General features: G+C 47.5%; 1 protein-coding gene and 1 pseudogene across 1 annotated transcript in view; both read right to left on the reverse strand.

The window, feature by feature from the left end:
- CDHR3 (cadherin related family member 3) overlaps positions 1 to 23836 on the reverse strand; it is a 64855-nt gene extending 41019 nt beyond the window's left edge. Inside the window, exons 1-4 of the mRNA XM_047850314.1 lie at positions 23791 to 23836; positions 14702 to 14904; positions 8823 to 8988; positions 5663 to 5760 (exon numbers count right to left, since the gene is read on the reverse strand). Coding sequence (XP_047706270.1) covers positions 5663 to 5760; positions 8823 to 8988; positions 14702 to 14904; positions 23791 to 23836 — 513 coding nt within the window. The remainder of the gene's footprint in view (positions 1 to 5662; positions 5761 to 8822; positions 8989 to 14701; positions 14905 to 23790) is intronic.
- On the reverse strand, positions 1016 to 2658 carry LOC125161109 (cathepsin Z-like; annotated as a pseudogene).
- Positions 23837 to 24204: the final 368 nt, after the last annotated feature.

Here is a 24204-nt window from a genome sequence, read left to right on the forward strand (position 1 = left end):
AATGCCAGAGGTCTCTGCACTAGCCCGCACTTGTATGCTATCTGTGATACACTTTCAGTTCATTAAGCTGCATAGACGTTGCAGGATTTGTCATTTTAAGGGAGTTGGGGTTTCTGGAGCTGTCCTAGAGCTATTTTTTAATCCGTTCTTCCTCCTCAGGGGTTCCCACCAGCAAGGCAACTCCTTGGAACCCATCAGGTAAGATGATAGGCACAAACCAACCTGGGGTGGCTTCATGCACATGCTTTGGTATCTTGTTTTTGTTTTTGTTTTGTTTCTTGTGGGAAGTCATGTATTTTAGTCATCACTTGGGCAATCTGAAATGGCCCCCTTCTCCCTGAGCCCCTACCATTGATTATTCACCATTGATAAGTCTGACCTCTTTCACCTTTTGATCACATTATAGACCACAGTCACCAAACAGAAAATACCACATCATGTATTGAAGGGAGTGGAGGTCACATAATTGTCTTGAGGATCACATCTTCGCCAGGTAGATGGTTTGCTGCGTGATGATGGCAGGGGAGTGGCCCGTTTGGGGGCATGGGGGCGGAGGGGTCTCAGCCATCCCCTTTTAGACTCTTCCTTCTGAAGTGCCCTTCCAGCCAGCACCACAGCAGTCTGCATGTGACAGGCACATCTTCTAGGTGCTCAGTGCAATGACCAGCCATCAGGTACTTTGAAATATCAACCCCTAGTTCGTTCAGACCATTGCAGTACCGACCCAGTGCCCCTAACAACAGGATCCGCTCTGATTATGGTTCATGATACCATTTCTTTCTTTCTTTTTTTTTTTCTTAATTTATTTCTTTTGAGAGAGAGAGGGCACGAGCGGGAGAGGGGCAATGAAGGGGGGCAGAGGAAGCAGCCTCCAAGCTATAAGTACAGAGCCCACGCAGGGCTCCATCCCAGGAACTGTGGGATCGACCTGAGCCGAAATCAAGGGTCAGATGCTTAAGCCACCCAGGCCCTACATGATACCGTTTCTTAAAACACGCTCTTCCGGAGACCTGTTTTAGGATGGGTCCCCAGATGCACAGGACTCCTGGACAGCAAGGTTGTAATTGGCATCCTTCCCATCTTTATAGGTGCCGGTCACTATCCATCCAGTCTTGCCCACTGCATGGTTCTCCCCATGAACCCTGGACCGTCCAGTACTGTGTCATGGTTGACATCCCAGCCGGCCAAGAAAATGACACAGTTTACGTAGGCCCTGTCTGGGTTCTCGACATAGATGCCGCCTATGTAGTTAGCCGTCTTCTCTGTCGCCCTTGTACCGCAGCCGATGGGCCTTTGGTGTAGATTTCTGCCACCATCTCTCTTCTGGAGAGGGAGCCATAGTTGCCAACCTACTTGAGGGTGTAGTTCTGGACGGCATGGCCGTCTTTGAGTTCCGTGCAGGTTCCAGATTGGTTAAGCTCCCGGTCATTGTCATACTCCCAGTCCTTGGCCTGGTAGCTGTTGCAGGCCTCGTCAGGAATGCCTTGCCGGTGGGTGTACCCCCACACCTGCAGGTCGTCGCCCCTGCGCAGGAGCCCAGGTTGCAAGCGTCCTTGCAAGGGTCCTTTACAGGCTGTGCTGCCAGCATGGCGGCGGTGGGGGATGGTGAGGGGAGCACGCCCCCTTCCTCTTGCTGTGGATCCTACCCGCCATCCTGGCTGTGGTGCTGCCATGCACCCGGCAGGCACCACAGTATGGGGGGACGGTCCGGCCCCCTGGGGACACTGGCATAGTTGACCCTATCCACGTTGCTCCAGTCCCAGCTCTTGGGTAGATCTGACAGGGACAGGTGCTCATGAGGCCAAGGCTGTGTCCTGCGCCCCGGCTTGGACAGCTGGTCCCTCTGCGGGGGTCAGTGGCAGCTCCCGACCAACTGAAGTGGGGCCAGGCCAGCGTGCCTCCCTCCCCCCGATGTCACCCCCCCCCCTCTCCTGGCAGCATGGGCAGCAGCAGTCACAGCCGCAGCCCGGACAGTGCCAGAGCTCCCGGCTCTACTTTGGTGTTCCATTAAAGCCCCTGCTTGCTTCTTCAGTTCTGTGGTCCTCAAAGGGTACAATGTCAGAATCACCTGAGCGGTCTGTATTCCAGGAGTCCATGGTTTTTTAAAAGCAGCCTGCAAATATTCTCACGCAGGGACCTGAACGCCTTCTGAGAAACCATCCCAGCCTCTCTAACCAGAAGACTCCCCCCAGGGTATTTGGCAAAGTTGCAGATTCCCAGGCCCATCCCAGACCCACAGGATGGGAAACTTGGAGAGATACTTGGGAAATTTGGGAAAACATGCCCATGGTTTTCAGCCCTGGCTGTTCAAGAGATTCACCTGGGGGCTTGCAAAGCCTGATGCCTGGATCACACCCCAGGACAGTCACATCCGACTCTCGGTGGAGTGGGACCCAGATATCTGTTGTTTTTTTAGGTTCCTCTTCTGGTTTCAATTTACAGCCAAAGTTAAGAGGCACAGGTTCGGTGAATTGTAAGTTAACCCGTCTCCTTTCTCCTTATATAGAGCAAATATGTCATTTAGTACCTCCAGAGCGTCCAGAATAAAAAGTCTAAGTACAAAGGCCATGCTGTGTCACTTCTTGAACTGCTACTCCTTTCCAATCTGAGAAAGGGTTCTTTCTACATCATGCTCACTGCTTCTGCAGGCTGGAACATTCTGCGCAGCTGTTAGTTCTAGTGCAGGTGTTAAATACTTCATTAACACTTTCTGCTGCACTTGAAGGGCCCCCTCCCGCAAATAACTCCTAAGCACACTGTGAAAGCTATGGGTGCAGCTAGTTCCAGGCCCCCAGCCCCTGCGGCTGAGCTCAGACCTCTTTGGATGGCACTACATATTCTTTTAAGGGAGCAACGCCTGCTGCATTTGTTACCCACCTGGCTGCTTCCCTTGCTCTGAAAGCATAACAACCTGATCCAGGAGGGGTTTTTACCTTATTTTTTTAATGTTTTTTTTTATTTATTTTGAGAGACAGAGACAGGGACAGAGCATAAGCGGGGGAGGGGCAGAGAGAGAGGGAGACACAGAATCTGAAGCAGGCTGCAGGCTCTGAGCAAGCTGTCAGCACAGAGCCTGACATGGGGCTGGAACCCACAAACTGTGAGATCATGACCTGAGCTGAAATCAGCCACCTACCAAATGAGCCACCCAGGTGCCCCAGGAGGTGTTTTTAAAGGGACTGCTATGGCCTTATTCCCTCTGTATATTTGGAAAGATCTATTAAAGATGGGGATTAAAAAATAAACCTTTTTCTTGGCAGTCGGAGAGTCCTTCCACTTTGCCCCCACTGCATCTTGTACAGACTTTATAGCAATTACCTTATTGAATTATAATGATTTGGTGTGTGCACGAATGTCTCCCACCCAGACTGTAAACTTCTTGAGGTACAAAGATGTGTGTTACTCATCTCTGAGTCCATAGTATCTAATAGAAAGCCGGGCACATAGTGAATTCTTGGTAAATGTTGAAATGAACTAAATGTATAAATGAGGTACTATAATTTGGGTTGCCGACCCATCTGAAATCCTTTTTCCCTTGGTCACCATCAAGCCACAGTGCCCGTAGGACACAGTGCTGGCCAGTGAGGAGTAAACAGAAGTCCTCTGGTTAGGGGCTCCAGAAGGGTCTTTGTTTTCCTACCAAAAAAGGTACAGGCTGGGCTGGCCTGCTCCCTTCACCCTGTACCCCTTCCTGCTTTTTTTTTTTCTTCTTTCTGCCTGGAACTTAAAAGTAAAGCCTGGAGGTACAGCAGCCATCTTGTAATCATGAGGCAAACAGAAAGAGGACAAAACCAACATACTGTGGGTGAAAGAACAGAAAGATAGAAAGAGCCCAGGTTTCTGATGGCAGTAGATGAGCCAGCCCTGGATTGCCTGCCTGCCTCTGGACTTCTTATGGGAGGAAAAACAAAATCCCACATCCACCACTGTGATTAAGTTTTCTGTTGTTTTCAGACCAACACATTTATAACTTACATAGCAAGTATGTTACTCATAAGTATGCATTTAAAGCACCTAGTGTGGCTCTTAGCACATAGTAGGGATCCATTAAGTGTTTGCATATTCCACGTATTCATGCAAATAGAATCTTGAATAAATTATTTTGGGGGGACAGAAGGGTCATCTTCTGATGATAACAGTCTATTCTGTAACTTAAGATGTGCCACTAATCTTAAAACAGCTTTGTTTCAGACCCTGCCGACTGTATCATATTAGTGCTTGAGGTTATCCCCAAGGCTCGCTTCCTCGTGTTAGAAAAAGTAGCCCTGTTGAGGCTGCAAATCACAGAGCAAACAGCCTCCCGGTGTTACCAGTTCCCCGAGTGTCATATTTCAAGCGCTCGCTTCTCTGTAAGGTAGGATTTGCCGGAGCAATGCCTGCTCCAAGGTTAGCGGGCTGGCTGGCTGGCTGGCTGGCTGGCTCTGGTTCTTTTCTTTCCGACCTGGGCTGCCCAGCTGCAGGGCGCACAAACCACTTCAGGGGACAGAGCTGGGAGCCACAGCATCCCTGTCCTGGGGATACGCTGAGAAGCTCCTTCGCCCAAAGGTTAGCGTTTACAAGAGCTCCACCGGCAGCTGCCTTTAAGGGAGTGGATTTAAGAGGGAGAGAAGCAAGATCTCAGACTGAACCATGAGGGAAGGTTCCAGGGCCTAGACTCTGGTTTTTCACTGTGGGATTCCTCCTGTTCTTTGGAATTTCTGGGACTTTTTTTTTTTTTTAACTTGGCTCCAAACAGCTTGACCTCATCTCTTGAAAACAACTGTTAATGCCGGCCTTTGGGATATACATTTTCCACTTACTTCTTTTTGTTTTTTTAATTTTTTTTTTAACGTTTATTTATTTTTGAGACAGAGAGAGACAGAGCATGAACGGGGGAGGGGCAGAGAGAGAGGGAGACACAGAATCTGAAGCAGGCTCCAGGCTCTGAGCCATCAGCCCAGAGCCTGACGCGGGGCTCGAACTCACGGACCGCGAGATCGTGACCTGAGCTGAAGTCGGACGCTCAACCGACTGAGCCACCCAGGCGCCCCTCCACTTACTTTTAAAAGAATATAGCTGGGGGGGGCTGGAGTGCCTGGGTGGCTCAGTCGGTTGGGCATCCGAGTTTTGCTCAGGTCATGATCTCACCGTTCATGGGTTCAAGCCCCGCATCGGGCTCTGTGCTGACAGCTCAGAGCCTGGAGCCTGCTTCGGATTCTGTGTCTCCCTCTCTGTCTCTGCCCCTCACACTCTGTCTCTCTCAAAAATAAATAAACATTAAAAAAATGTTTAAAGAATATGGCTGGATTTGTATTAACTTAGAATTTAAAAATACTGAGCAGTTTTAATATGCCAGGCACTTGTGCTAAGTGGCTTTATGTGCATGATTTAATACTTACAGTCCCCCAGCTGTGGAAGGTGCTATTGTTCTTCCATTTTTATAGAGGAAGAAATGGAAGCTCAGAGAGGTTAAGAACTCGTCTAAGATCACACAGGGCCATGAATCTTATCTGGGGTATCCAGAGCTCCCTCACCCATTCCAACACCCCCTGTACGCTATGCTATGGACAGCACAGTCCTCCCATATCACTGCCCCAACGGCCCCCCACCGCAGGCCAAGGCTCCAGGCTCCTGGGTCAAAGGCAGCTTGGAGAAGCCCTTCTTGTTTAACAAGGAGACTTACACTGAGGGGTATGCTTCGGTTTGTGTCTTCTGGATCGAAGGCCTCCACCTGATAAATGAATCCAGGATTTGCTGCTTCCACTATGTACAGGTCTAGACCTATATTGGCGTCCAGAGTGGAAGAAGACACATTTTATTAGACAAAGCAAATGAGGAATTACGAAACCGGGACCAGCCGTACATGGCCGAAGGGAACCGAGTGCACCGGCATCGTGGGAAAGGCGGACACGGTGACGGAGGCGGTGAGTAAGCCCACCAGCCGGCGGGCGTGAACGGACCGCTTATGGGAATTTATAACGCGCTCGGTGGCCAAGCTGGCAGCACCTCTCCCCACCTTTCCTTTGCTGAGAGGTGACCTTGGGGAGGAGCCTCCTGCAAGAGGCTGGTTCCTGATCCACTCTCACGTGCAAATTCCTCTGAAACCTAACCAAGGTCACCTCCGGAAGTGAACTTATCATGTCAGCTGAAATGAATGATGTGCAGAAGGAATAAGGGAGGGAGAGGGCTGCAGAGGATCAGGGAGGGGACCGGAAATTGGTTTCATCTACTTCAGAGTTCTCACAGCCAGGGGGAACAGCCCCTTGGCCCCACCAGCCTTGCCTAGGGGTATCTCTCTCTCTGAGAACCCGTCCTTCTGAGAGAGGGCTGAGAACGCGCACATCCACTAGCTCTTTGGAGGTATCGTGGTGAGGACTTATGTTTTCTCCCTTATCTTCATAACACTCTGTAAGGAGGCATTGTAATTATCTCTACTTTACAAATGAGGGAACGGGCTCTGGGAAGTGATGGGGCTGTCTCAGCTAGGAAGGAGGTGAGGGCATAAAAATTCAAACCCAGTCCACCTTCCATAGGAGCTCCAGCTCCCATTCACCTTCATCACTGCTCGTGCTTCCATTCAAGTCAGTATTTACTGAGTTCTCACTACTGCACCAGACACGGATCCATCTACGCATTGGGAAGGCAGCGGTTCCCCAAACCCAAAGCCCTGCTCTCACTGGGCTTCCATTATAGTGGGAAGATCCAGACAAAGGAAATGAGCAAAATATGTGAATGTTATGGAGCGATGTCACGGGGAAAATCAGGGAATGGCGTTTGTGGGTTGGGTTCCAACGTGAAATGGAGTGGTTGTGGAAGGTTCGCGGACACTTGAGTCAAGATTCTTAAAGAAATGAGGTGCCGCCATAAATATGGGGGAGGGGCAAAGAGTAAATGCAGACGCTGACTCTGACAGGTGGTGCCTGGGGCACTGACAGTCCGGTGAGGAGGCCGGGACTGCCATAGCGGAGGAGTAGCAGGAAATGTGTGGGAGAGGACATGGTGGAGGCTGGAGCAGTCTTGCCAGTTTGGATTGCCTTAAGGAGTCTCTGGCTCTTGTTTTAAGGGAGATGAGAAGTTCCTGTAGGGTTTTAAGCAGAGGGGTGCCTTGATTTAACTGATATTTCCCAAGATCCTTCTGGCTGCTGTGCGAACAGATTGGCAGGGGCTAGGGCAGAACAGGGAGACCAGTTAGCCGGCCATTGCAATAAGCCATGCAGTCATGTGTGGTGACACTTGACCGGTGCCTTGTGCCATGGTGGTAGTGACGGGGATGCCAGGCAGCGGTCAGACTGCGGGGACTTGGAAGGGGCGAGATTTCCCAATGGTTTTGATGTTGGGTATGAAGGAGAGAGGAGTCATGGGTGACTTTGAAGTTTTGGTCCAAGCAACTGGAATGCTGGAGGTGCCATTAGCTAAGAGGGGAAAGACAGGAGAAGCAGATTTTGGGGGGTGGGGGGTGGTGGGGGTCGGGAGTGAAGTGGGAGCTGAGGGTTTGGTTTGGGGGCATGTCAAGTTGGAAATGTCACATTATGACACCGATTCCAATGTGGGGCAGATTTTGTATACCACCAAGCAATCCTCTGACACTAGCTGGCAGTTCTATAATTCGACTCAATTCTGATACTGTCTACCCAGAGACAGCATTCAGATTCCACAGGCCAAGAACTCAGTCCCACGAGACATGTCCACCACCACCCCCACCCCCCCCCCACCCCCCCCCCCCGCCACTTCAGATGTCAATTTCCAGTTCAGGTTGTCATCTGTGCTTCTGACCCACAAGCTGTAAGTCTGAGTTTCCCACCATCCCCTCTTGGGGTTTGGTGAATTTGCTAGAGGGGATCACATGACTCGGAAATATTTTACTTACTAGATTACTGGCTTATTGCAAAAGGCTATAACTCAAGAACAGATAGATATAAGAGATGCATAGGGTATGATATGGGGAAAAGGGTACAGAGCGTCTATGCTCTCTGGGTACACCGCTCTCCAGGAAGAGAGAGTTTGTTCACTAACCTGGAAGCTTTGCCAACCCCACCCTTTTGTGGTTTTATGGAGGCTTGATTGCAAAGGCATGGCTAATTACATCATTGGCCATTGGTGATTGAGCTCAGTCTCCACCCCCCTTCCCTCCACAGAGGTGGGGACAAAGTGGAGGATGGGAGTCAGAGTTGCAACCTTCTAATCACATGGTTGGCTCCACTGGCCAACCTACTTAGGTTTGGGTGACCTGGGGACATTCCAAAAGTCACCTCACAGTATCCCGGATGCTTACTAGACATGGCAGATGGAGATATCGGGTAAGATGGCTAGATGTTTGAGTCAGTGGTTCAGAGGAGAAGACTGGACTAACATGGAGGTTGTCAGTATGGATGGCATTCAAAGGCATGAGCATGGGCAAGATTATGCAGGAAGTTACCCTATGCTCCAGTCCTTTATATTGTCCCTGCTCTGCAGCAGAGCCCAGTCACACACTGCCCTCCCAGGCCTCCATGGGGAGAATTAACAAGTGAGTCAATGCCCACAGCACACGGTGATGAGTCTCTGATGGGCTCATCCCAGCTTCCTCCAGAATGATCCACTCGAGGTCCCAGAGCCTCAGTTTCCCCCCCAGGTCTGAGAGATTCCCAAGAGAAGCGACAGAGGTGAGGGGCTTTGTAAATCGTTGGGCATCATTATTGGAAGTCCTGTGCTGGAGGACATTTCATTTATTCCCTGCTCATTAAGCAGATGCCTTTTCCAGGGAAACAGCTGCTTGTTTACTTACTTGTCTGCTTTGCTCAGCCCCCCCAGGGTCCTCCCCTGTGCCACTGTCTGGCCATACTGCACACCCCAGTGTATCTTACCTTTTGCCAAGTTGCCTTGAAACTCAGGCGGCTCGTTCACATCTGTTACCTGGACGGTCAGGATCTGTAGGTCAGTGACACCAACGTCATCCTTAACATAAATCTGCAACTCAAATATGTTTGGTTCCATTTCAAAGTCTAGTTGTTCCTTCCCACTGGTGACAACCTAAAAGCAAATGCAGAATTCTTAGTAACCCTGTGGAAGAAGATATGTTTGGTATGCATGCATTTTGCAAAGGGATGTTACTAGGAAGGAAACAACCAGCATCCTTTCCCTCACTGTCAAAGGAAGGGGTTGTTTTCCCTTAGTCCGTCCAACAGAAGCCCCATGACACTCCACTAAAGGGGCTCCTGCATGTGATGCCACTTTTCCTGGGAAAGAAAAATATTTAGGTGACATCCTGGTTCCATCCACTGGAGATGGAAAGCCAGGAGTTAAAACCCTGCCTGTCACTACTTGGGGTTGGCACCTAGGCAAGTCTACTCTGAATGTAGTTAGGTTTTCTGACACTGTACTTTCCTGTGATTGCTGTTAAGTTGCATCTTGGCGTAGCACGCCATGCTAACTTTCCCAAGGCCATGTCCAAGAGTAAACAAGGGAAGGATACATCTGCAGAAATAAGGAACAATATATACTTACATCAACACCCTGTTAGTGTTTTTGTACATTTCCACACATCCTTCCATGATTGGAAACTTGTCCTCTGAATTGTGTTTTGGAAATGTGGGAGGGATACCAAGAACCAGGGATAGAGAGACATCACCAGAATCATCAGCAGGAACCCGGGAAGTCCATGATAGGAGGGTTCTGCTGAGGCTAACTGGAGGCCAGCTGGTGACCTCTCATGTCTACATGCACACTCCTGCCACCAGCTCAGACCACGGAGTGCCCAGAGTCCTTTCGGACATTTCATAAATGTCTTAATTATCCTAATGGAAGCTTTTGGTTGTTAACATGAATGGGGCCAGGCAGGCATTCAGTATCCTGTCGTGAGGAGAGCACTTAGTTCCAATCTCACTTTCATGGCTGAACTTTGGTGTGACCTTGGGGAAGTCCTGTACCTTTCCCTGATTTTGCTTCCACATGATTATAAGTAGGTAAATAATCCTCGCCCTAGTTAAACAGGTGAGGTATAAGACAGGATATTATAACAAAGAATGGGGGCAGAGTTCATTGTGAGCCGTGTTTAGCCAGGGAAGGCTTCATGGAGGCGGCTATGGGTTTCATGTTTGACTTTGCAAGATCTGGGCTGCAGATCTGGGCTGGTTGAGTGAAGACAGCCACAGATGGGAATGAGTACGTGCAGTGGAGGGAGAAAGTGTGGAGGAGGGCTGAGAGAGACAAAGATGTAGTCTTGTCACTACTGTGAGCAGGGGTCAGCCTGGCGCCCACGTATGTGGAGATGACCTGTCTCTGCGTCTGACGCCTGTAAGGAGAGAGGCAGCATAAGCGAGGCGTCCAGAGCATAGACTCTGGAGCTGGGCTGACTGGCTTTAGAGCCCAGCCTTCCCATTCCTTAACCCATCTGCGCCTCCATTTACCCATCTGTAAAATGGGGACATTAAGAGCATCTACTTTAGAGGGTTGTTGTAAGGATGAAATGAGTGAAGCCACGGAACACTTAGATCACTGTTTAGCACTGAGCAAGCACCCAGCAAATGAGAGCCAGAAACCATGCAGTGAGCATTTGTCCCCCAGAGCAGCTCCCTCTGTCATGACCCATTCTGTTTCCTTGATTTAGACCCGAGCTTCCTGCTAAGCCCGGAGGCCTCTCCTGAACCCCAAGCTTGAGCAGATCCTTTACCACAATATTACCTACTGACAGCTCCGTGTCCTTGGGAACTAGCTCTGATTCCCCAGAGGAAGGAAACAATACAGTCAAAGAAAGAGTCCAAAATACTACATTTTGGAGTCAGAGGAACTGGGTTGCTACCAACACAAATGGGGGAGTTGTCTTTGCTGTTGCTACCAGCATTTACGTGTTTACGTGCCGGGCTCTTGCCAAGCCATTTTGCCGAGTATCTTATTAAGTCGTGGCAACAACCACAGGTTGGTGAAGGTTCCCTGTGTTTCACGGGTAAGGAGACTAGGCCAGGGAGGGGAAGGTGCTCCAAAGGTCATTGCTGGGAGCGGTGGAGCCTCCATTTGGTTGCAGGCAATCTGGCTGCCGAGTTAGGATGAAAGACAATGTTTGGTCTCAGGTATGTTAAGTCTGAGGTCATTCTGGTCAAAGCTCAACAAATTTGCTGGTGACAGTGGGTGAGGAAATAGGAGAGTCTGGCTGAGAGAGAAAGAGGGGCAGGTGCAGGCCTCCACACGACCTCAGAGCAATGCTTGCATGCCTGCCCGGCTTCTCAGAACTATCCTTCTTCTTCTTCTTCTTTTTAATGTTTATTTATTTTTGAGAGAGAGGTGAAAGAGAGACAGAGAGAGAGAACAAGTGGGGAAAGGGTAGAGAGAGAGGGAGACACAGAATCCAAAGCAGGCTCCAGGCTCTGAGCCGTCAGCACAGACCCCAGTGTGGAGCTCAAACTCATGAACCGTGAGATGATGACTTGAGCCAAAGTCAGACTCTTAACTAACTGAGCCACCCAGGCGCCTCTCAGAGTTATCCTTCTTGCTGCTGTTATGGGAGAAAACTCCATGACTAACAATTGGCCACATGTGGCCAAATGGGGCTCTGACATCTCTCTTGCTGGGCAATAGTGGGCCAGCACAGAGTAGGGACTGCGAGCTAGGGTTCTTGGGCCAGCTTGCTAGATCCCAAGTCTCAAGTTGGCCACCAACTAGCTAAGTGAACCTGGGCACCCTGCTCGGCCTCTCCATGCCTCCGTGCCCCACCTCTAACATGCAAATAATAGTAGTACAGCACTCATGGTCCTATTGTGAGTATTACATCAATGAATTCACAAAAAATTTAGGGGGATTCCTGGTATATGATAAATGTGCCATACACATGAGTTGTTATCATTAGATCATTGTCACAAATTCTCCTTGCCTGCCCCCTGTCCCCAGAAGTCTCAGCAGCTGTGTTTGAAAGTAGAGAGGCCTGAGCTCTGGCGTGATTCAGAGGTCACCCTCCGAAAGCCCTGTACAATGAAGTCCCAAGGCCAACGGTAACCAGACCTCTGGACCAGAGACCCAAAAACCTCACCATTGGACTTCTCCTGCAGACTGTCCAGTCAGCCCAAGGAGGAGTCAGGTTCTACTGTGGTAGTAGCTCTTATGAACATTTGGGGTAGGAGAAAAGGATTTTTTTTTAATGTTTATTTATTTTGAGAGAAAGAGAGCATGCATGGGGGAAAGGCAGAGAGATGGGAAGGAAGAGAATCCCAAGCAGGCTCCACACTGTCAGCACAGAGCCCGACACAGGGCTGGATCTCATGAGCCGTGAGTCAAGAGTCAGACGCTTAACTGACTGAGCCACCCAGGCACCCCGAGAATAAGATCTTTTTGGAGGGGATAGTTGATGCCATTGGGTGGTTTCTGGGGAGAAGCAACCAATTCTTAAGAATAGCTTCAGGACTTATGAATGCGTGGCCAGTCCTAGTGCTGGCACAGAGTCCAGGAGGGCACCAGGGCTGGGACAGTCCCCTGAACACTGGAGCCCACATCAGTTGAGGTGCTAATAAAATTGCCATTTCTAGAGTTCAGGAATAGGATGGAATTCTTCCTTGACTGATAGCCCTGTGTGAATCCCATCAAACATGGAAAAGGTAGGTATTTCCACCTGATTTGGGGGCTTGCCAAAACAGCAACAATGTGCATGGCAATGTAAGAAAAAAAGCCTAAGATTGGTGGTCAGGTGACCTGAGTTAAGTGCTTATTTCATCTTTAATGGCTATGTGATCTCAGACAATTCAGTTAAACTTGCCGTCTCTTTATGATCTTAGTTCTGAACTGGAATAAAGCATTTTACTTTTATTTGTTTGATTTTTTTTTAAAGAGAGAATGCAAGCAGGGGGGATTTAAGGCTCCACACTCAGCAGAGAGCCCAATGCATGGCTCTATCCCACCACCCTCAGATCATGCCCTGAGCTGAAATTAAGAGTTGGATGCTCAACCGAGTCACCCAAGTGCCCTAGCAATAAAGCACTTTAAACAGTGATAATATCAGTGTCAGTAGTAACATCAAGAGATCAGGATGCATATCTGAAGCAGCACGGTCACCATCATCATTAAAGGCAGTAGACTATCGAGGCTAAGGGAGGGCGCTCTTAGTGGGAACAACCCAGATGTCTGTCAGCTGATGAACAGATGGGCAAAATGTGGTCTGTCCAGATGGTAGAATACGATTCAGTCACGAAAAGGAATGAAGTACTGACACATGATACAACATGGGTGACCCATGAAATTTTTTGCTTCAGGGAAACTGGCCGGTCATTAAAGACCACATACAATGCAAATCTATTCAGAGACAATGTCCAGAATAGGCAAATCCGTTAAGACAGAAAGGAGATTAGTGGGTGCCAGCGACTGGGAGAAATAGGAAAAGGGGAGTGACTGCTGATAGACTAGGGGTTCAATTGGGCGTGATGGGATGTTCTGAAATTAGATTGTGGTGGTGGTCTGTGAAATGCTAAAAACCACCGAATTGTACATTTTATTTTTTATTTTTATTTTTTTAAACATTTATTTTTGAGAGACAGACAGAGCGGGGGAGGGGCAGAGAGAGAGGGAGACACAGAATCCAAAGCAGGCTCCAGGCTCTGAGCTGTCAGCACAGAGCCCAATGTGGGGCTCGATCTCACAAACCATGAAATCATAACCTGAGCCGAAGTCAGACACTTAACTCACTGAGCCACCCAAGTGCCCCCTGAATTGTACATTTTAAATGGGTGACTTCTATGATGTACACGTTATATCTCAATGAAGCTGTTTATAAGACTAGTCAGAGATATGAAGTCAGGCTACCTGGGTTCTAGCTTCAGCTCAGCCACCTGAGAGCTGTGCAACCCAGGGCAAGGTATCTCATATCTCTGTTAAATTTTGCTTCGGTTTCCTGCATCTGTAAAAAGGGCTAGTAATATAAATAAAATCATTGGGTTTTTGGAAGATTACAAGAGTAAACACATGTAGAACAGGTTCCACAGTGTCCAGCCAATACCGCATGCTGTGTAAGTGCAAGCAATTGGCAGGGCTTATAGGAACAGATGAACAGCAGCTGTGGAAGATGAGCCAGATGTCAAGGGCCAGGTAGACAGGGCAGGTGAGTCACAGAACCAGCATCTGGGGCCCGGGAATGTACACTGGATACTGAGGTGAAGACCTCCTGAATGGGGTGCTGAGAATACCGTGTTCCTGCGCTCTGGACCTCAAGTCATGGCTCTTGAATGTGAATTACTGAGTCTAAATTATCCACGAGGAAACAGTCACACAGCACAGCTGCCCATTTAGACTTGGATTTCTATGAAGGGTGTGTTCTTCCATATTAAATAAGTCTCCTCATAGATTTCCTTCTGAAAAATCACAGAATTCGAGAAAAGCAGCATCACCGGACACAAGTTCATCAGCGCCTGGCTTTTGAGGAGACGAATACCCAAACTATGCCACCCCAAGAATTTAGTTACTGTCAGTACACTTCTAATGCCTGATATCATGTAAGGGCGGTTGGCAATAAGAAACAAGACTTTTATTTGTAATAAATTGGGCATTTGGTCACTGCACTGGATTGAGTGAAGAAAGAAGGTCCCAAGTGCTCTGGGGCATCTAGCACAGAGGGCTTTATGGTGCCCCAAAGAGCCCTTGTGGATCTTACTAGAGGAGAGATTGAACCAGGGAAAGAGGAGGAAATGATCACTGATCTGGAATCCCATCCATCCTCAGCTTCAGGACCCCTCTTTGTGGACAACTCCCCCTGGGAGTGAGACGTGCTTGCCTCAAAGTCGGTGCCTGACAGCCAGTTCACTTTGAAGGCATCAGTGAGGGGGCTTGAGTTGATGATCAGGGGAAACCCCGGGGTCACAGGTGCCAGCGATGCTGATAAATTCACAGAAAACTTATGCACTGAAGTCTCAGGTGGAGAATTCTCAGCCACGTTGCTTGTAGCAGGCAAATGGATTAGGCGTAGTGCTTCTGTCCCTGTGGGTTTAAGAAGGATGCAAAACAACATGAACATAAAGCCTTGTGCTGGGAAAAAGGACTTAACAGCTCGCTCTATGGTTTCAACTCGTAGCTCAGGGCAACGATGGAACCTGGTCACTCTTGCCAGGACTGGAAATGGAAATCTGAGATCTTCTGGGAGCCAAGAAAACCACCACAAAACAACCATGAAATCTGCTTTTGTCATTCTGTAAATAAAGCTGCTGCATTTCTCTTGTCTCCCCGCACCCCTTCTCTTTTCTTTGTGAATGGCTAGAGAAACAGAAACATGATGCCTTTGGAGACGGACATTCACTTGAAGGACCTAGTCCCATCATGACTCAGGTAGTTTACAAGAGTTTATTTGCCTCGTCTGTGTCAGTGTTTGATTCAGAGGTCATCAAAAATGGGGCGATCATGATTGGCAAGCCCCAAAATCATGTTAGATCTCCTTACATCTGTAAGTAATCTCCAGGACAATTGTTTGTTATTGTTGGATGCTGGGGGCATCATACAGAGAGGGTCAATGAGTACATCTTGATTGATACATTAACTCCCATTTCACAGACAAGAAAACATGAGACTCAGTGAAGGCGCGTGCATTGCCTTGGACTGCACGTCAGACAGGGACTTTGACAATTTAAGAGAAAGTATGCTTCTTCCAGGAAAATCCTGGGACATTCTTAGGTCTCCTCGATACTCTGCAAGATCTTGCCAATATAGAGGAGACCAGCGGCTCCTGCTCTTTCATGCTTCCATGGTGATGCTTACTCAGGGTGTGTGTGTGGGGGTGGGGGGTGAAAATTGTCCTGCCCCAAAAAAACCCACATTCACTCAGAACCTCAGGATGTATCTGATTTGGAAATAGAGTCTTTGCAGATTAACTGGTTAAGAGGAGATCATTCCAGATTAGGGAGGGCCCTGACCCACCAAATGATGTCCTTATAAGAAGAGGACAGAACACAGAGACACAGGAGGAAGAAAAGCATGTTATGCTAGAGGCAGGAATTGAACTAATGCATCTACAAGCCAAGGAGAAGCAAGCAAGCACCAAAAGCTAGGAAGCACACATGGAACAGATCTTCTTCAGAGTTTCTAGAAGGAACCAACCCTGTCCCCACCTTGACCTCAGACCTCTGACCTCCTGAACTATCGGCATTTCAGTTCCTGTTGTTCTAAGCCATCCACTGTGTGGTAGTTTACTGTGACAGCTCTAGGAACTCAGTACACTTCTCCAGTTGCCAAATAAGTGCATAAGGTAAAATCCTTTCTCTCATTTACTCCTCGAAACAATCCTCTCGCATAGGCATTAATGTCACCATTTTACAGATGAGGAAACTGAGCTGAATAATAACAGGTAACAGAACCAAACTTTATGCTGAAGCCCTACTTGTTAGCCAGCTTCCTGATCGTGGCCACCTTTAGCCCTGGGAGACGAACCACCTGGAATTCTGGGAGGAAGTACAGGGGGCAGTAAGAGGATCAGTCCTACCAAAAGGTGTACAACTTCTAGAAACAAACCAGCCGTGGAAAAATGCTGGCTTTTGTAAGAGAATGTTTTTATTTCAAAATTGGGGGCGGGGCTTCAGAGAAGTAGATGCAAATGTGGGAAAAATGGAAATATAAACATACTGATACAAGCTTTCATAAATCTAAAATCATTGGGGCACCTGGGTGGCTCAGTCGGTTAAGTGTCCGACTTTGGCTCAGGTCATGATCTCACGGTTTGTGAGTTCGAGCCCCACGTCAGACTCTGTGCTGACAGCTCAGAGCCTGGAGCCTGCTTCGGATTCTGTGTCTCCCTCTCTCTTTCTTCCCCACTCACACTGTCTCTCTCTCTCTCTTTCTCTCTCTCTCTCTCTCTCAAAAATAAACATTAAAAAAATTAAAAAATAAATCTAAAATCATCTTAGTTTAGAGACTAAAATACATTGTACACAAGTTATTTTTGATTGCAGGATTAGCCAGTTTTATGGACAAGGACTGTGCAAGGGCTCAGAAAAAACAGCTGAGGTTTAGGGTAACATGGATATGGATAGATTTTTTTTTTTTAATCTGTCAAAATGACTTTAATATTATAGCATTCTTGTAATAAAAATTCGGAGCAAGGGGTACCTAAGTGGCTCAGTTCCTTGAGCATCCCGACTCTTGATTTAGGCTCAGGTCATGACTCCAGGGGTCAGGGGTCAGGGTCAGGTCATGGAGCCTGCTTGAGATTCTCTCTCTCTCTCTCTCTCTCTGCCCCTCCCCGCCTCTTAAAAATGGAGAGCAAAATAGTAAGCTTGGAATATTTAGAGGCAAAGAGTTCCCAAAAATAGTTTTTTTATTTAAAAAAAAAATTTTTTTTTAACGTTTATTTATTTTTGAGACAGAGAGAGACAGAGTATGAGCGGGGGAGGGTCAGAGAGAGAGGGAGACATAGAATCTGAAACAGGCTCCAGGCTCTGAGCCATCAGCACAGATGCCTGACGCGGGGCTTGAACTCATGAACCGCGAGATCATGACCTGAGCTGAAGTCGGACGCTTAACCGACTGAGACACCCAGGCGCCCCCAAAAATAGTTTTTTTAAATGAGCAAATTAATCAATTGCTTTGGTGCTTAAGTTATTTTAGGCATAATTCCCTCTTGCTCTCTTTTCCCACAGTGGAAAATCACCAGGGCCCCCCTCCCCGTCCCCAGCTGTTCACCAGTGTTTCCTCTGTTCAGCAAGACAAGGGTAGTCCTAATAAGTAAAATGAAAGGTTGCCAATTTCAAGGGACCCCACCCCCCACCTTCGCCTGCTCCTTCGCACTCACCCCAGTAACCTGGACCTCTCCAGTCAAGAGGAAGGAAGCTTCTGCTCCTATTTAAGCAAAGCTAGAACTCCCTCAGTTTTTCTCCAGAGCAGCCTGCAGTTAGGGTGTGCCCAAATGAATAGACTGAAAACAAGTAACCACTTGCTTTTTCTAAGCTCCTACTCATCAGGCATTGTGTAGGCTTTCCTGCCTGATCTCAGCTGTTCTAAACACAATCCTGCCATGTAGGTATTACCATCACCATTCTGCACATCTGTGATTGCACTCAGTAAGGGGCTGTGGCAGGCCTGGATCACTGCCTCTGGATATTCTAGATGACAGATGGTACATACCAACTACAGACCGTCTGTCACGTGCCCGTCAGGTGACCATGCATGTAAGGCACCATGCATCCTGATGGTGCTGGGGCCTGGTAAGAAATTGGCCCCTCCACCCAGATGTTAGATGTGGCGATGCAATCTGTAAGAGGCTGTTTGGGGGAACAGCATAAGGAATCGTGCTGGGGTATTAGCTTGACATGGGCTCAGGGTGTGAGAGGCCTGCTAGGTGCCACTCGGGGCTTTCCACAGCCTCGCCCTGAACAGGCAGCTTACCATGGCCACCAACCTTGGCGCGACTCCTCTGATGAACTGAGAAGACTGGTCAAGCCGTGCTCTTCAAATATCTCCCACTGATATCATTTAGTTTGTTTTGCAGAGAGTGTTTCCACTGATCTTGTTGTGTTCATTTTAACTTTGATAAGCCCTGGGTGCTGGAAACTAATTCCATGAAAGAACCAGCCTTCCAATCCCAGGCACCTGACTCCAAGCACAAGTCTCTTTGCACAGCCGCACACTGCCCCCTCCTATTTGTAGAGCTTTCATATTCCTCTGTGAATGGTCATATTTTACAAGGTAGTGAGGGAGATATTTTGAAGGGGGAAGGACAGAGGGAAGGTTAGAAGCCAGGGAAAGGCTCTCCCTAAGACACCACGCGCTTGCGTTCTGAAGCTGGTCTTCCAAACTTTCTCTGGCGGTCTGAGCAAGAAAGAGGCTTTAATGGAATTTGACTTACACATGCATCTTAATTAAGGATCAAATTAGAATTGCTTGAAGCGTACACTTTGAAAAAGAAAGAACACGCAGAAGATTTATTATCAGTCACCGAGCCCACTGAAACATCTTGCTTGGGGTTGGGATCTGGATGGATGATGTGCTCACTTGTTTCGAAATGAGCGAAAGCGCTGCCTTGCCAGATATGGACCAACAAGGCCTCCTCCTGGAAGCCCGTGTTGGAATAATTAAGGCCTCTGCAGCCTCAGTTGTGGGGGAAGAAGCTGGCCACCCTGGGCCTCCGACACCAAAGTGACCGTGTGGTTCAGGAAGCGTGGGTGATGCCATCTTCTCCCTCCAGGAACACAGCTGCTCTCACAGTGTGATTTCAATACAGGGCAGTCCTTGCCTGAGACCGTCACTCAGTAAGTACCTTTTCTTTCTCTCCACTAGCTAATCAAAATGGTAGGGAGAGAGATCAAGGAGTGTTGTGAAAAAAGAATGAGATTTGGAATCGGAGCTCTTGCTTCAAGTTTGAGCTTTGCCACTACTTAACGTGTGACCTTGGGCTGGTCCCTTAACTTCTCTGGGGCCCTCTGTCCGCTTCTATCTCTCAGGGCTATGGTGCTGCTCTAATGGTAGCCATTAAACAGAGTTCAATTGCTAAACAAGACTCATAGAACCCGAGAGAAAACGCTTGCAAATCTACAGTTGATTACAGAAAAAGGAGGCAGTATAGCAACAACATTAAGTGAATATCTGCACCAGGACTAAAGGTGGCCTCATGTCTTGAGGATCAGGGAGGCCAGGCACCAGCTTTTTTCATCCTGTTTTCCCTAAGGGTCATAACAGAATGCACTTGCTCAGATCAGAGACCACTGACGTATCTAATGATACCTCACAACCTGGGAACCCCAAATAGAGTCTCCACTGGACATTTTTCTATTCTGTTGGTCATGTAGGCACCATATTGTTACATAACCAGCTTCCACAACAGGGCCTTCCAAGCCAGGTGCAAATCATCAATCTCACTGTTGTCAATAAACAATGCTTGCAGGACCATACAAATAATTCGGAAACTCCCAGGACCCGTGGGAGCGGCACCGTTAATCAGTGTGCTTCTTGCCTTGAGCAGAGGTCAGTTCTGTGCAGGAACTTCAGTGAAGCAACTCAGGCTAATTCCAGGCCTATGAGATTTCATTCTCACAGCAAAGATACCATACACTGAAAACGCATATACTCGCCAAACCATCAAGCATTATAGAATATTGTTTCAGTATATGCAATGTCTTCCTGTGCCTTTAATTTCCAAGATGTATACCTCCCTAGGTGAGATTCTCACCTGTCTTCTTTGGGGAGCTGATCCATGCCAAGCAAGGCTAATAATAGCGGGGAGCCCTGAGTAAGACACAGAAGAAAAGATGGTGACTCTACTCGCGATTCTGAAAATTACACTGGGCCATAAGTAGCAGGAGAAAGGTGTATGTGTCTCAGAGCAACCCTCTGGTGCTGGCCCGAGAAGGGCTGGTTTCTGGCAAACCTCTTCCAATTCCATGGGGGTGGAAATACAGATGGATTCCAGAGACAAAATTCTTGAACTTGAGAGAGGAAGACAACCAGATTGCCATGGGAAGGAGGTAGGGGGAGTGCCGAGAGGAGGAACACCTTTTGTTCCTCTGAGGTTGACTCTACACAGGAAAGTGATGTTACAGAAGAAGTAGAAGCCTTTTACAATGTTTGTTGGTTCCCATATATCAGATTGATCAGCCAACGGAAAGACTTTCAGGGGATGGGCTCCATGTTCCTGCCTTTTGAAATGATGAGAGCATTAATAATGAAAGGTTGCACCCAGTTCCTCAAGGAGCCTGAGACAGTGAGCCTTAGTCCTCTTTTTGACTTCCCAGCACGGCCTAGCACAAGATCAGGAGCAATGGCCAGCCTGGGGGGTCTTCCTAGAGAGACATGAGCTAGCCTCATGCCTGGTGCTCTGCGGAGAAGACTCAAGTCAATGGCACTGGTACCTTTTTCACGTTCATGTGGATCTTCCAGCTACCAAGGAACCCTTCTTTCATTAAACACCCTGGAATTTTTAATCCCCAAGAGAGTAACACAAATGTTACTTCCCTCGAAGAACTTTCTCAAAATGTAGACAACTTTCAGCGGGCAGTAGATTTGAATACACACAGGAACACTTGCTAAGTCCTCCAGCTTCAGGAATGGTGCATGGTCTTTTGGTACTGATAGAACCCGAAGACTGTTTCATCTCAACTCTTTTCCACCAGCGTGCTTGGGAGGTTTATCTGCTTTATGTTCTCGTGGGGCTTTCCTCTGTAAGACGTCGTGGGAGTGCGACACTGTAACATCTGTAGCATCCTGAAGAGAAACTCTTTGATTTCTCACATCTTAACAGGGGGTGGGAAGGACAGAAGCTAATTTAAATGACAGTACAAGCAGGCATCTGATCTAAATTTCTGTGTTGTGGGGGAAGGTATCAGTAAATGCGTGTGTGTGTGTGTGCGGGGGGGGGAAGACCCAGAAAGGGATGATGATCCATGAAAACAACAAATATTTATTGGATCCCTTATATATGTATGTGACATGCGGGGACCACACAGCATTAAGAGATACAAAACCTGTTATTGCAGGGCTGACATTCCCCTTGAGGAAACACGACAGACACATAAGAGATGAATTCTAGAATAACTCATACTACCTTTTGTTAAGCATTCATTTCGTGTGGGGCACTGTGTTCAAACCTTGGCATACATCCCATGTGTGGGCAAGAGGAGCTCCATGGTATAGTGGGAAGAGTACCCACCAGGTGTCAGGGCAATCCAGGTGGGCTCTCAGGAGGAGGTGGAGCTTGACTTGGGTGTTAGAGGACGCAGAGAAGTTAGACCAAATGAGAGGAAAGAGGATATTGTTTGAGATTATTATGGTGATGCCTGAAAGCAGGTGCCAGTGTGGCTGCCTCCCCCCCTCCAGTGTGACTCTAGTGTTTGAGGGGGAGAATAAGAATCGGGTTCTCAGACTCACAAAAGAAGGTGAGAGGGAAATAGTCTGCATCATGGCAGACCTTCCAAAAACCAAGATTTTCCCTTTGGAAGCAAAAGCGTGGTACAGTGCATGGTCTTTTGGAGATGGGGGTGGGGGTGGGGGTTGAGTGTGGTTTTGATAAGAAATTTCAAGTATTTATTGCAAACCTTTGTGATCTGTCCCTTTCGCACGTCCAATAATAAGATTCCAAATGATCATATCCACTATGAGACGTTGGGTTCTTGCTAAATTCACTCTTTCCTCAATGGCAATGTCACCTCTTAACTCAAATGATTGTGGTCCTAGAAGCCTATATTTCTGGGAAAATCTCAAATGTTTACTTCAAGTGAGAGTCTGAGCTGCTCAAGACCCAGCCTCACAGTCCCTCTACCAAGTAGAAAATCTCAAGATTCAAGAGGGTTCAATTAGAGGAAACCCAGTCATTTATTTATGTTATTAACAGACCAAAAGGGAATGTTAAATGGTCATTTCCATAAATCTGGAAAAAGCATTTGATTTAAAAACTATTTTGATTTAGAAATAAATACCTGAAAAAAGAATAAAAGTTATCTCCTTAACATGTAAAACATTTCTGATTCACACCGAAAGTTAACATCATCCTTAATGGGGAATAAGACAAGAATGTACACTCTTTTTTTTTTAAGTTTATTTATTTATTTTGAGAGAGAGAGAGAGAACAAGCAGGGAAGGGCAGAGAAAGAGGGAGAGAGAGAGAGAATCCCAAGCAGGCCCCGAGCTGTCGGTGCAGAACCTGATGTGGTGTCCAGTTTCATGAGATCATGACCTGAGCTGAAATCAAGAGTCAGACACTTAACTGACTGAACCACCCAAGCGCCCCAACTTATCATTGTTTAACAACAGCCTGAAGGTATGGGCCTGGTAATTAGATAAGAGAAATAAATACAAAATAGAAAAATAGGCAAGGAAGAATATAACTGTTGATTATTTTCAAAACCTAGAAAATGCATGAGAGTCACCTGGAAAACCATTACAAATAATCAGGTACGTCATTAGTAGGGTTCGATCCATTGTACAACAATCAGTTAAAACATACAAGAGAAGATAAGATTCCTTCCACAAATACAGAAAAAGGAGAAGGAAAAGAAAGAACTAGAAGGAAACATAATCATAATCAGAATGTGCAAGATCCCTGTGAAGGAAATCTTAAAATAATCTGGAGGAAAACAAAGACTTAAACAACTGTCTAGAACAGTTGAACAGGAAGGCTCACGTCATACGTAATAAGCACTACCATTTACTAAGCATTTGCCACTCCTCTCAGTGTGTTCCTGCATAACTCATCAAATATGTAAATTATCCCTAAATTAATCTGCAAATTTGACATGATTGAATTCCACACATTCTGCATATACTACCTATTCAAAAATAAGATTTAATTTAAAAAGCTCAATTTCCATATCCAAGCTGACAACATTAAAGAGATCACCCGGGATTCTTGAAGCTCTTGAATAAGGAAGAGGGACTACAAGAAGCAGTAGGTTCAATCCTTGGCGCTTCATCCGAAGACATTGTCTTTGCTCAAGACGAAGACAATGGCCCCTTGATACCTCAGTTTTCCCATAGGATGATCTGCCAACTTCAAGTTGCCCCCACAAGACTCCAGAGAAAGGCCAGAGTCTCCACAAAGACTGACTTGACATACGCACAAAGCTCTGTAGTGAAAACCATTCTTCCAACCTTACACCCTGGAAGGACAGGCACAGGCCGGTTACCAAGGGGAGAAAATGAAGTCTGCACAGAGACTAGACTTTAGTCTAGACTGGAGACTAGAATGTAGCTTCTTTTGGTGTGCCCCCTTCCCAGAGCACCTGCCCAGCCTCCTCAGGCTCCCCATCATTGCATTATCTCATTCGCCAGTGCCAATAAGCCCATCATTGAGCAAGACCTCCCAGATGCAATTTCCTCCTCGGGGACGTTATCACTCAGTGGTATCATGCAAACAGAGAGCAGCCCAAACAAGGGACAAAATGGAGCTCCTACCTGACATGGCATCCAGGAGAACCAGAAGAAAAACTGCCCCCTGCATACTGGATAGTTCACTTCTGTATGCACTTCCAGGATATTACCCAGTAGCTGAATCCCGCCTGAGACCCAACATTTATTCCAAATGCCACTCATCTTCCCTTCCTGGCTTTGTTGCCATGTGAGAAAGCAAACAGGCTTTGGTGGTAGCTCAGGGAGACTAAACACCACAGGACTGTTTGTTCTTTGATTACCTGCTTCTGTGGCCGCATGGTTACCCAAGAGGCCAACCAGCCGGCCCTGGTGAGCTCAGAGTCCCTCTTAAAATTCTACACCCACTGTGTGTCTTGACAGAGAGCCCAAAAGAGAAGTGGAAAGAGCAAAGAAAGCAGAGACACAGAGATGATGCTAAAAGCTGGGCATAAGCATAGA

Source organism: Prionailurus viverrinus, chromosome A2 (assembly GCF_022837055.1).
Source record: "Prionailurus viverrinus isolate Anna chromosome A2, UM_Priviv_1.0, whole genome shotgun sequence".
Classification (NCBI taxonomy): Eukaryota; Metazoa; Chordata; class Mammalia; order Carnivora; family Felidae; genus Prionailurus; species Prionailurus viverrinus.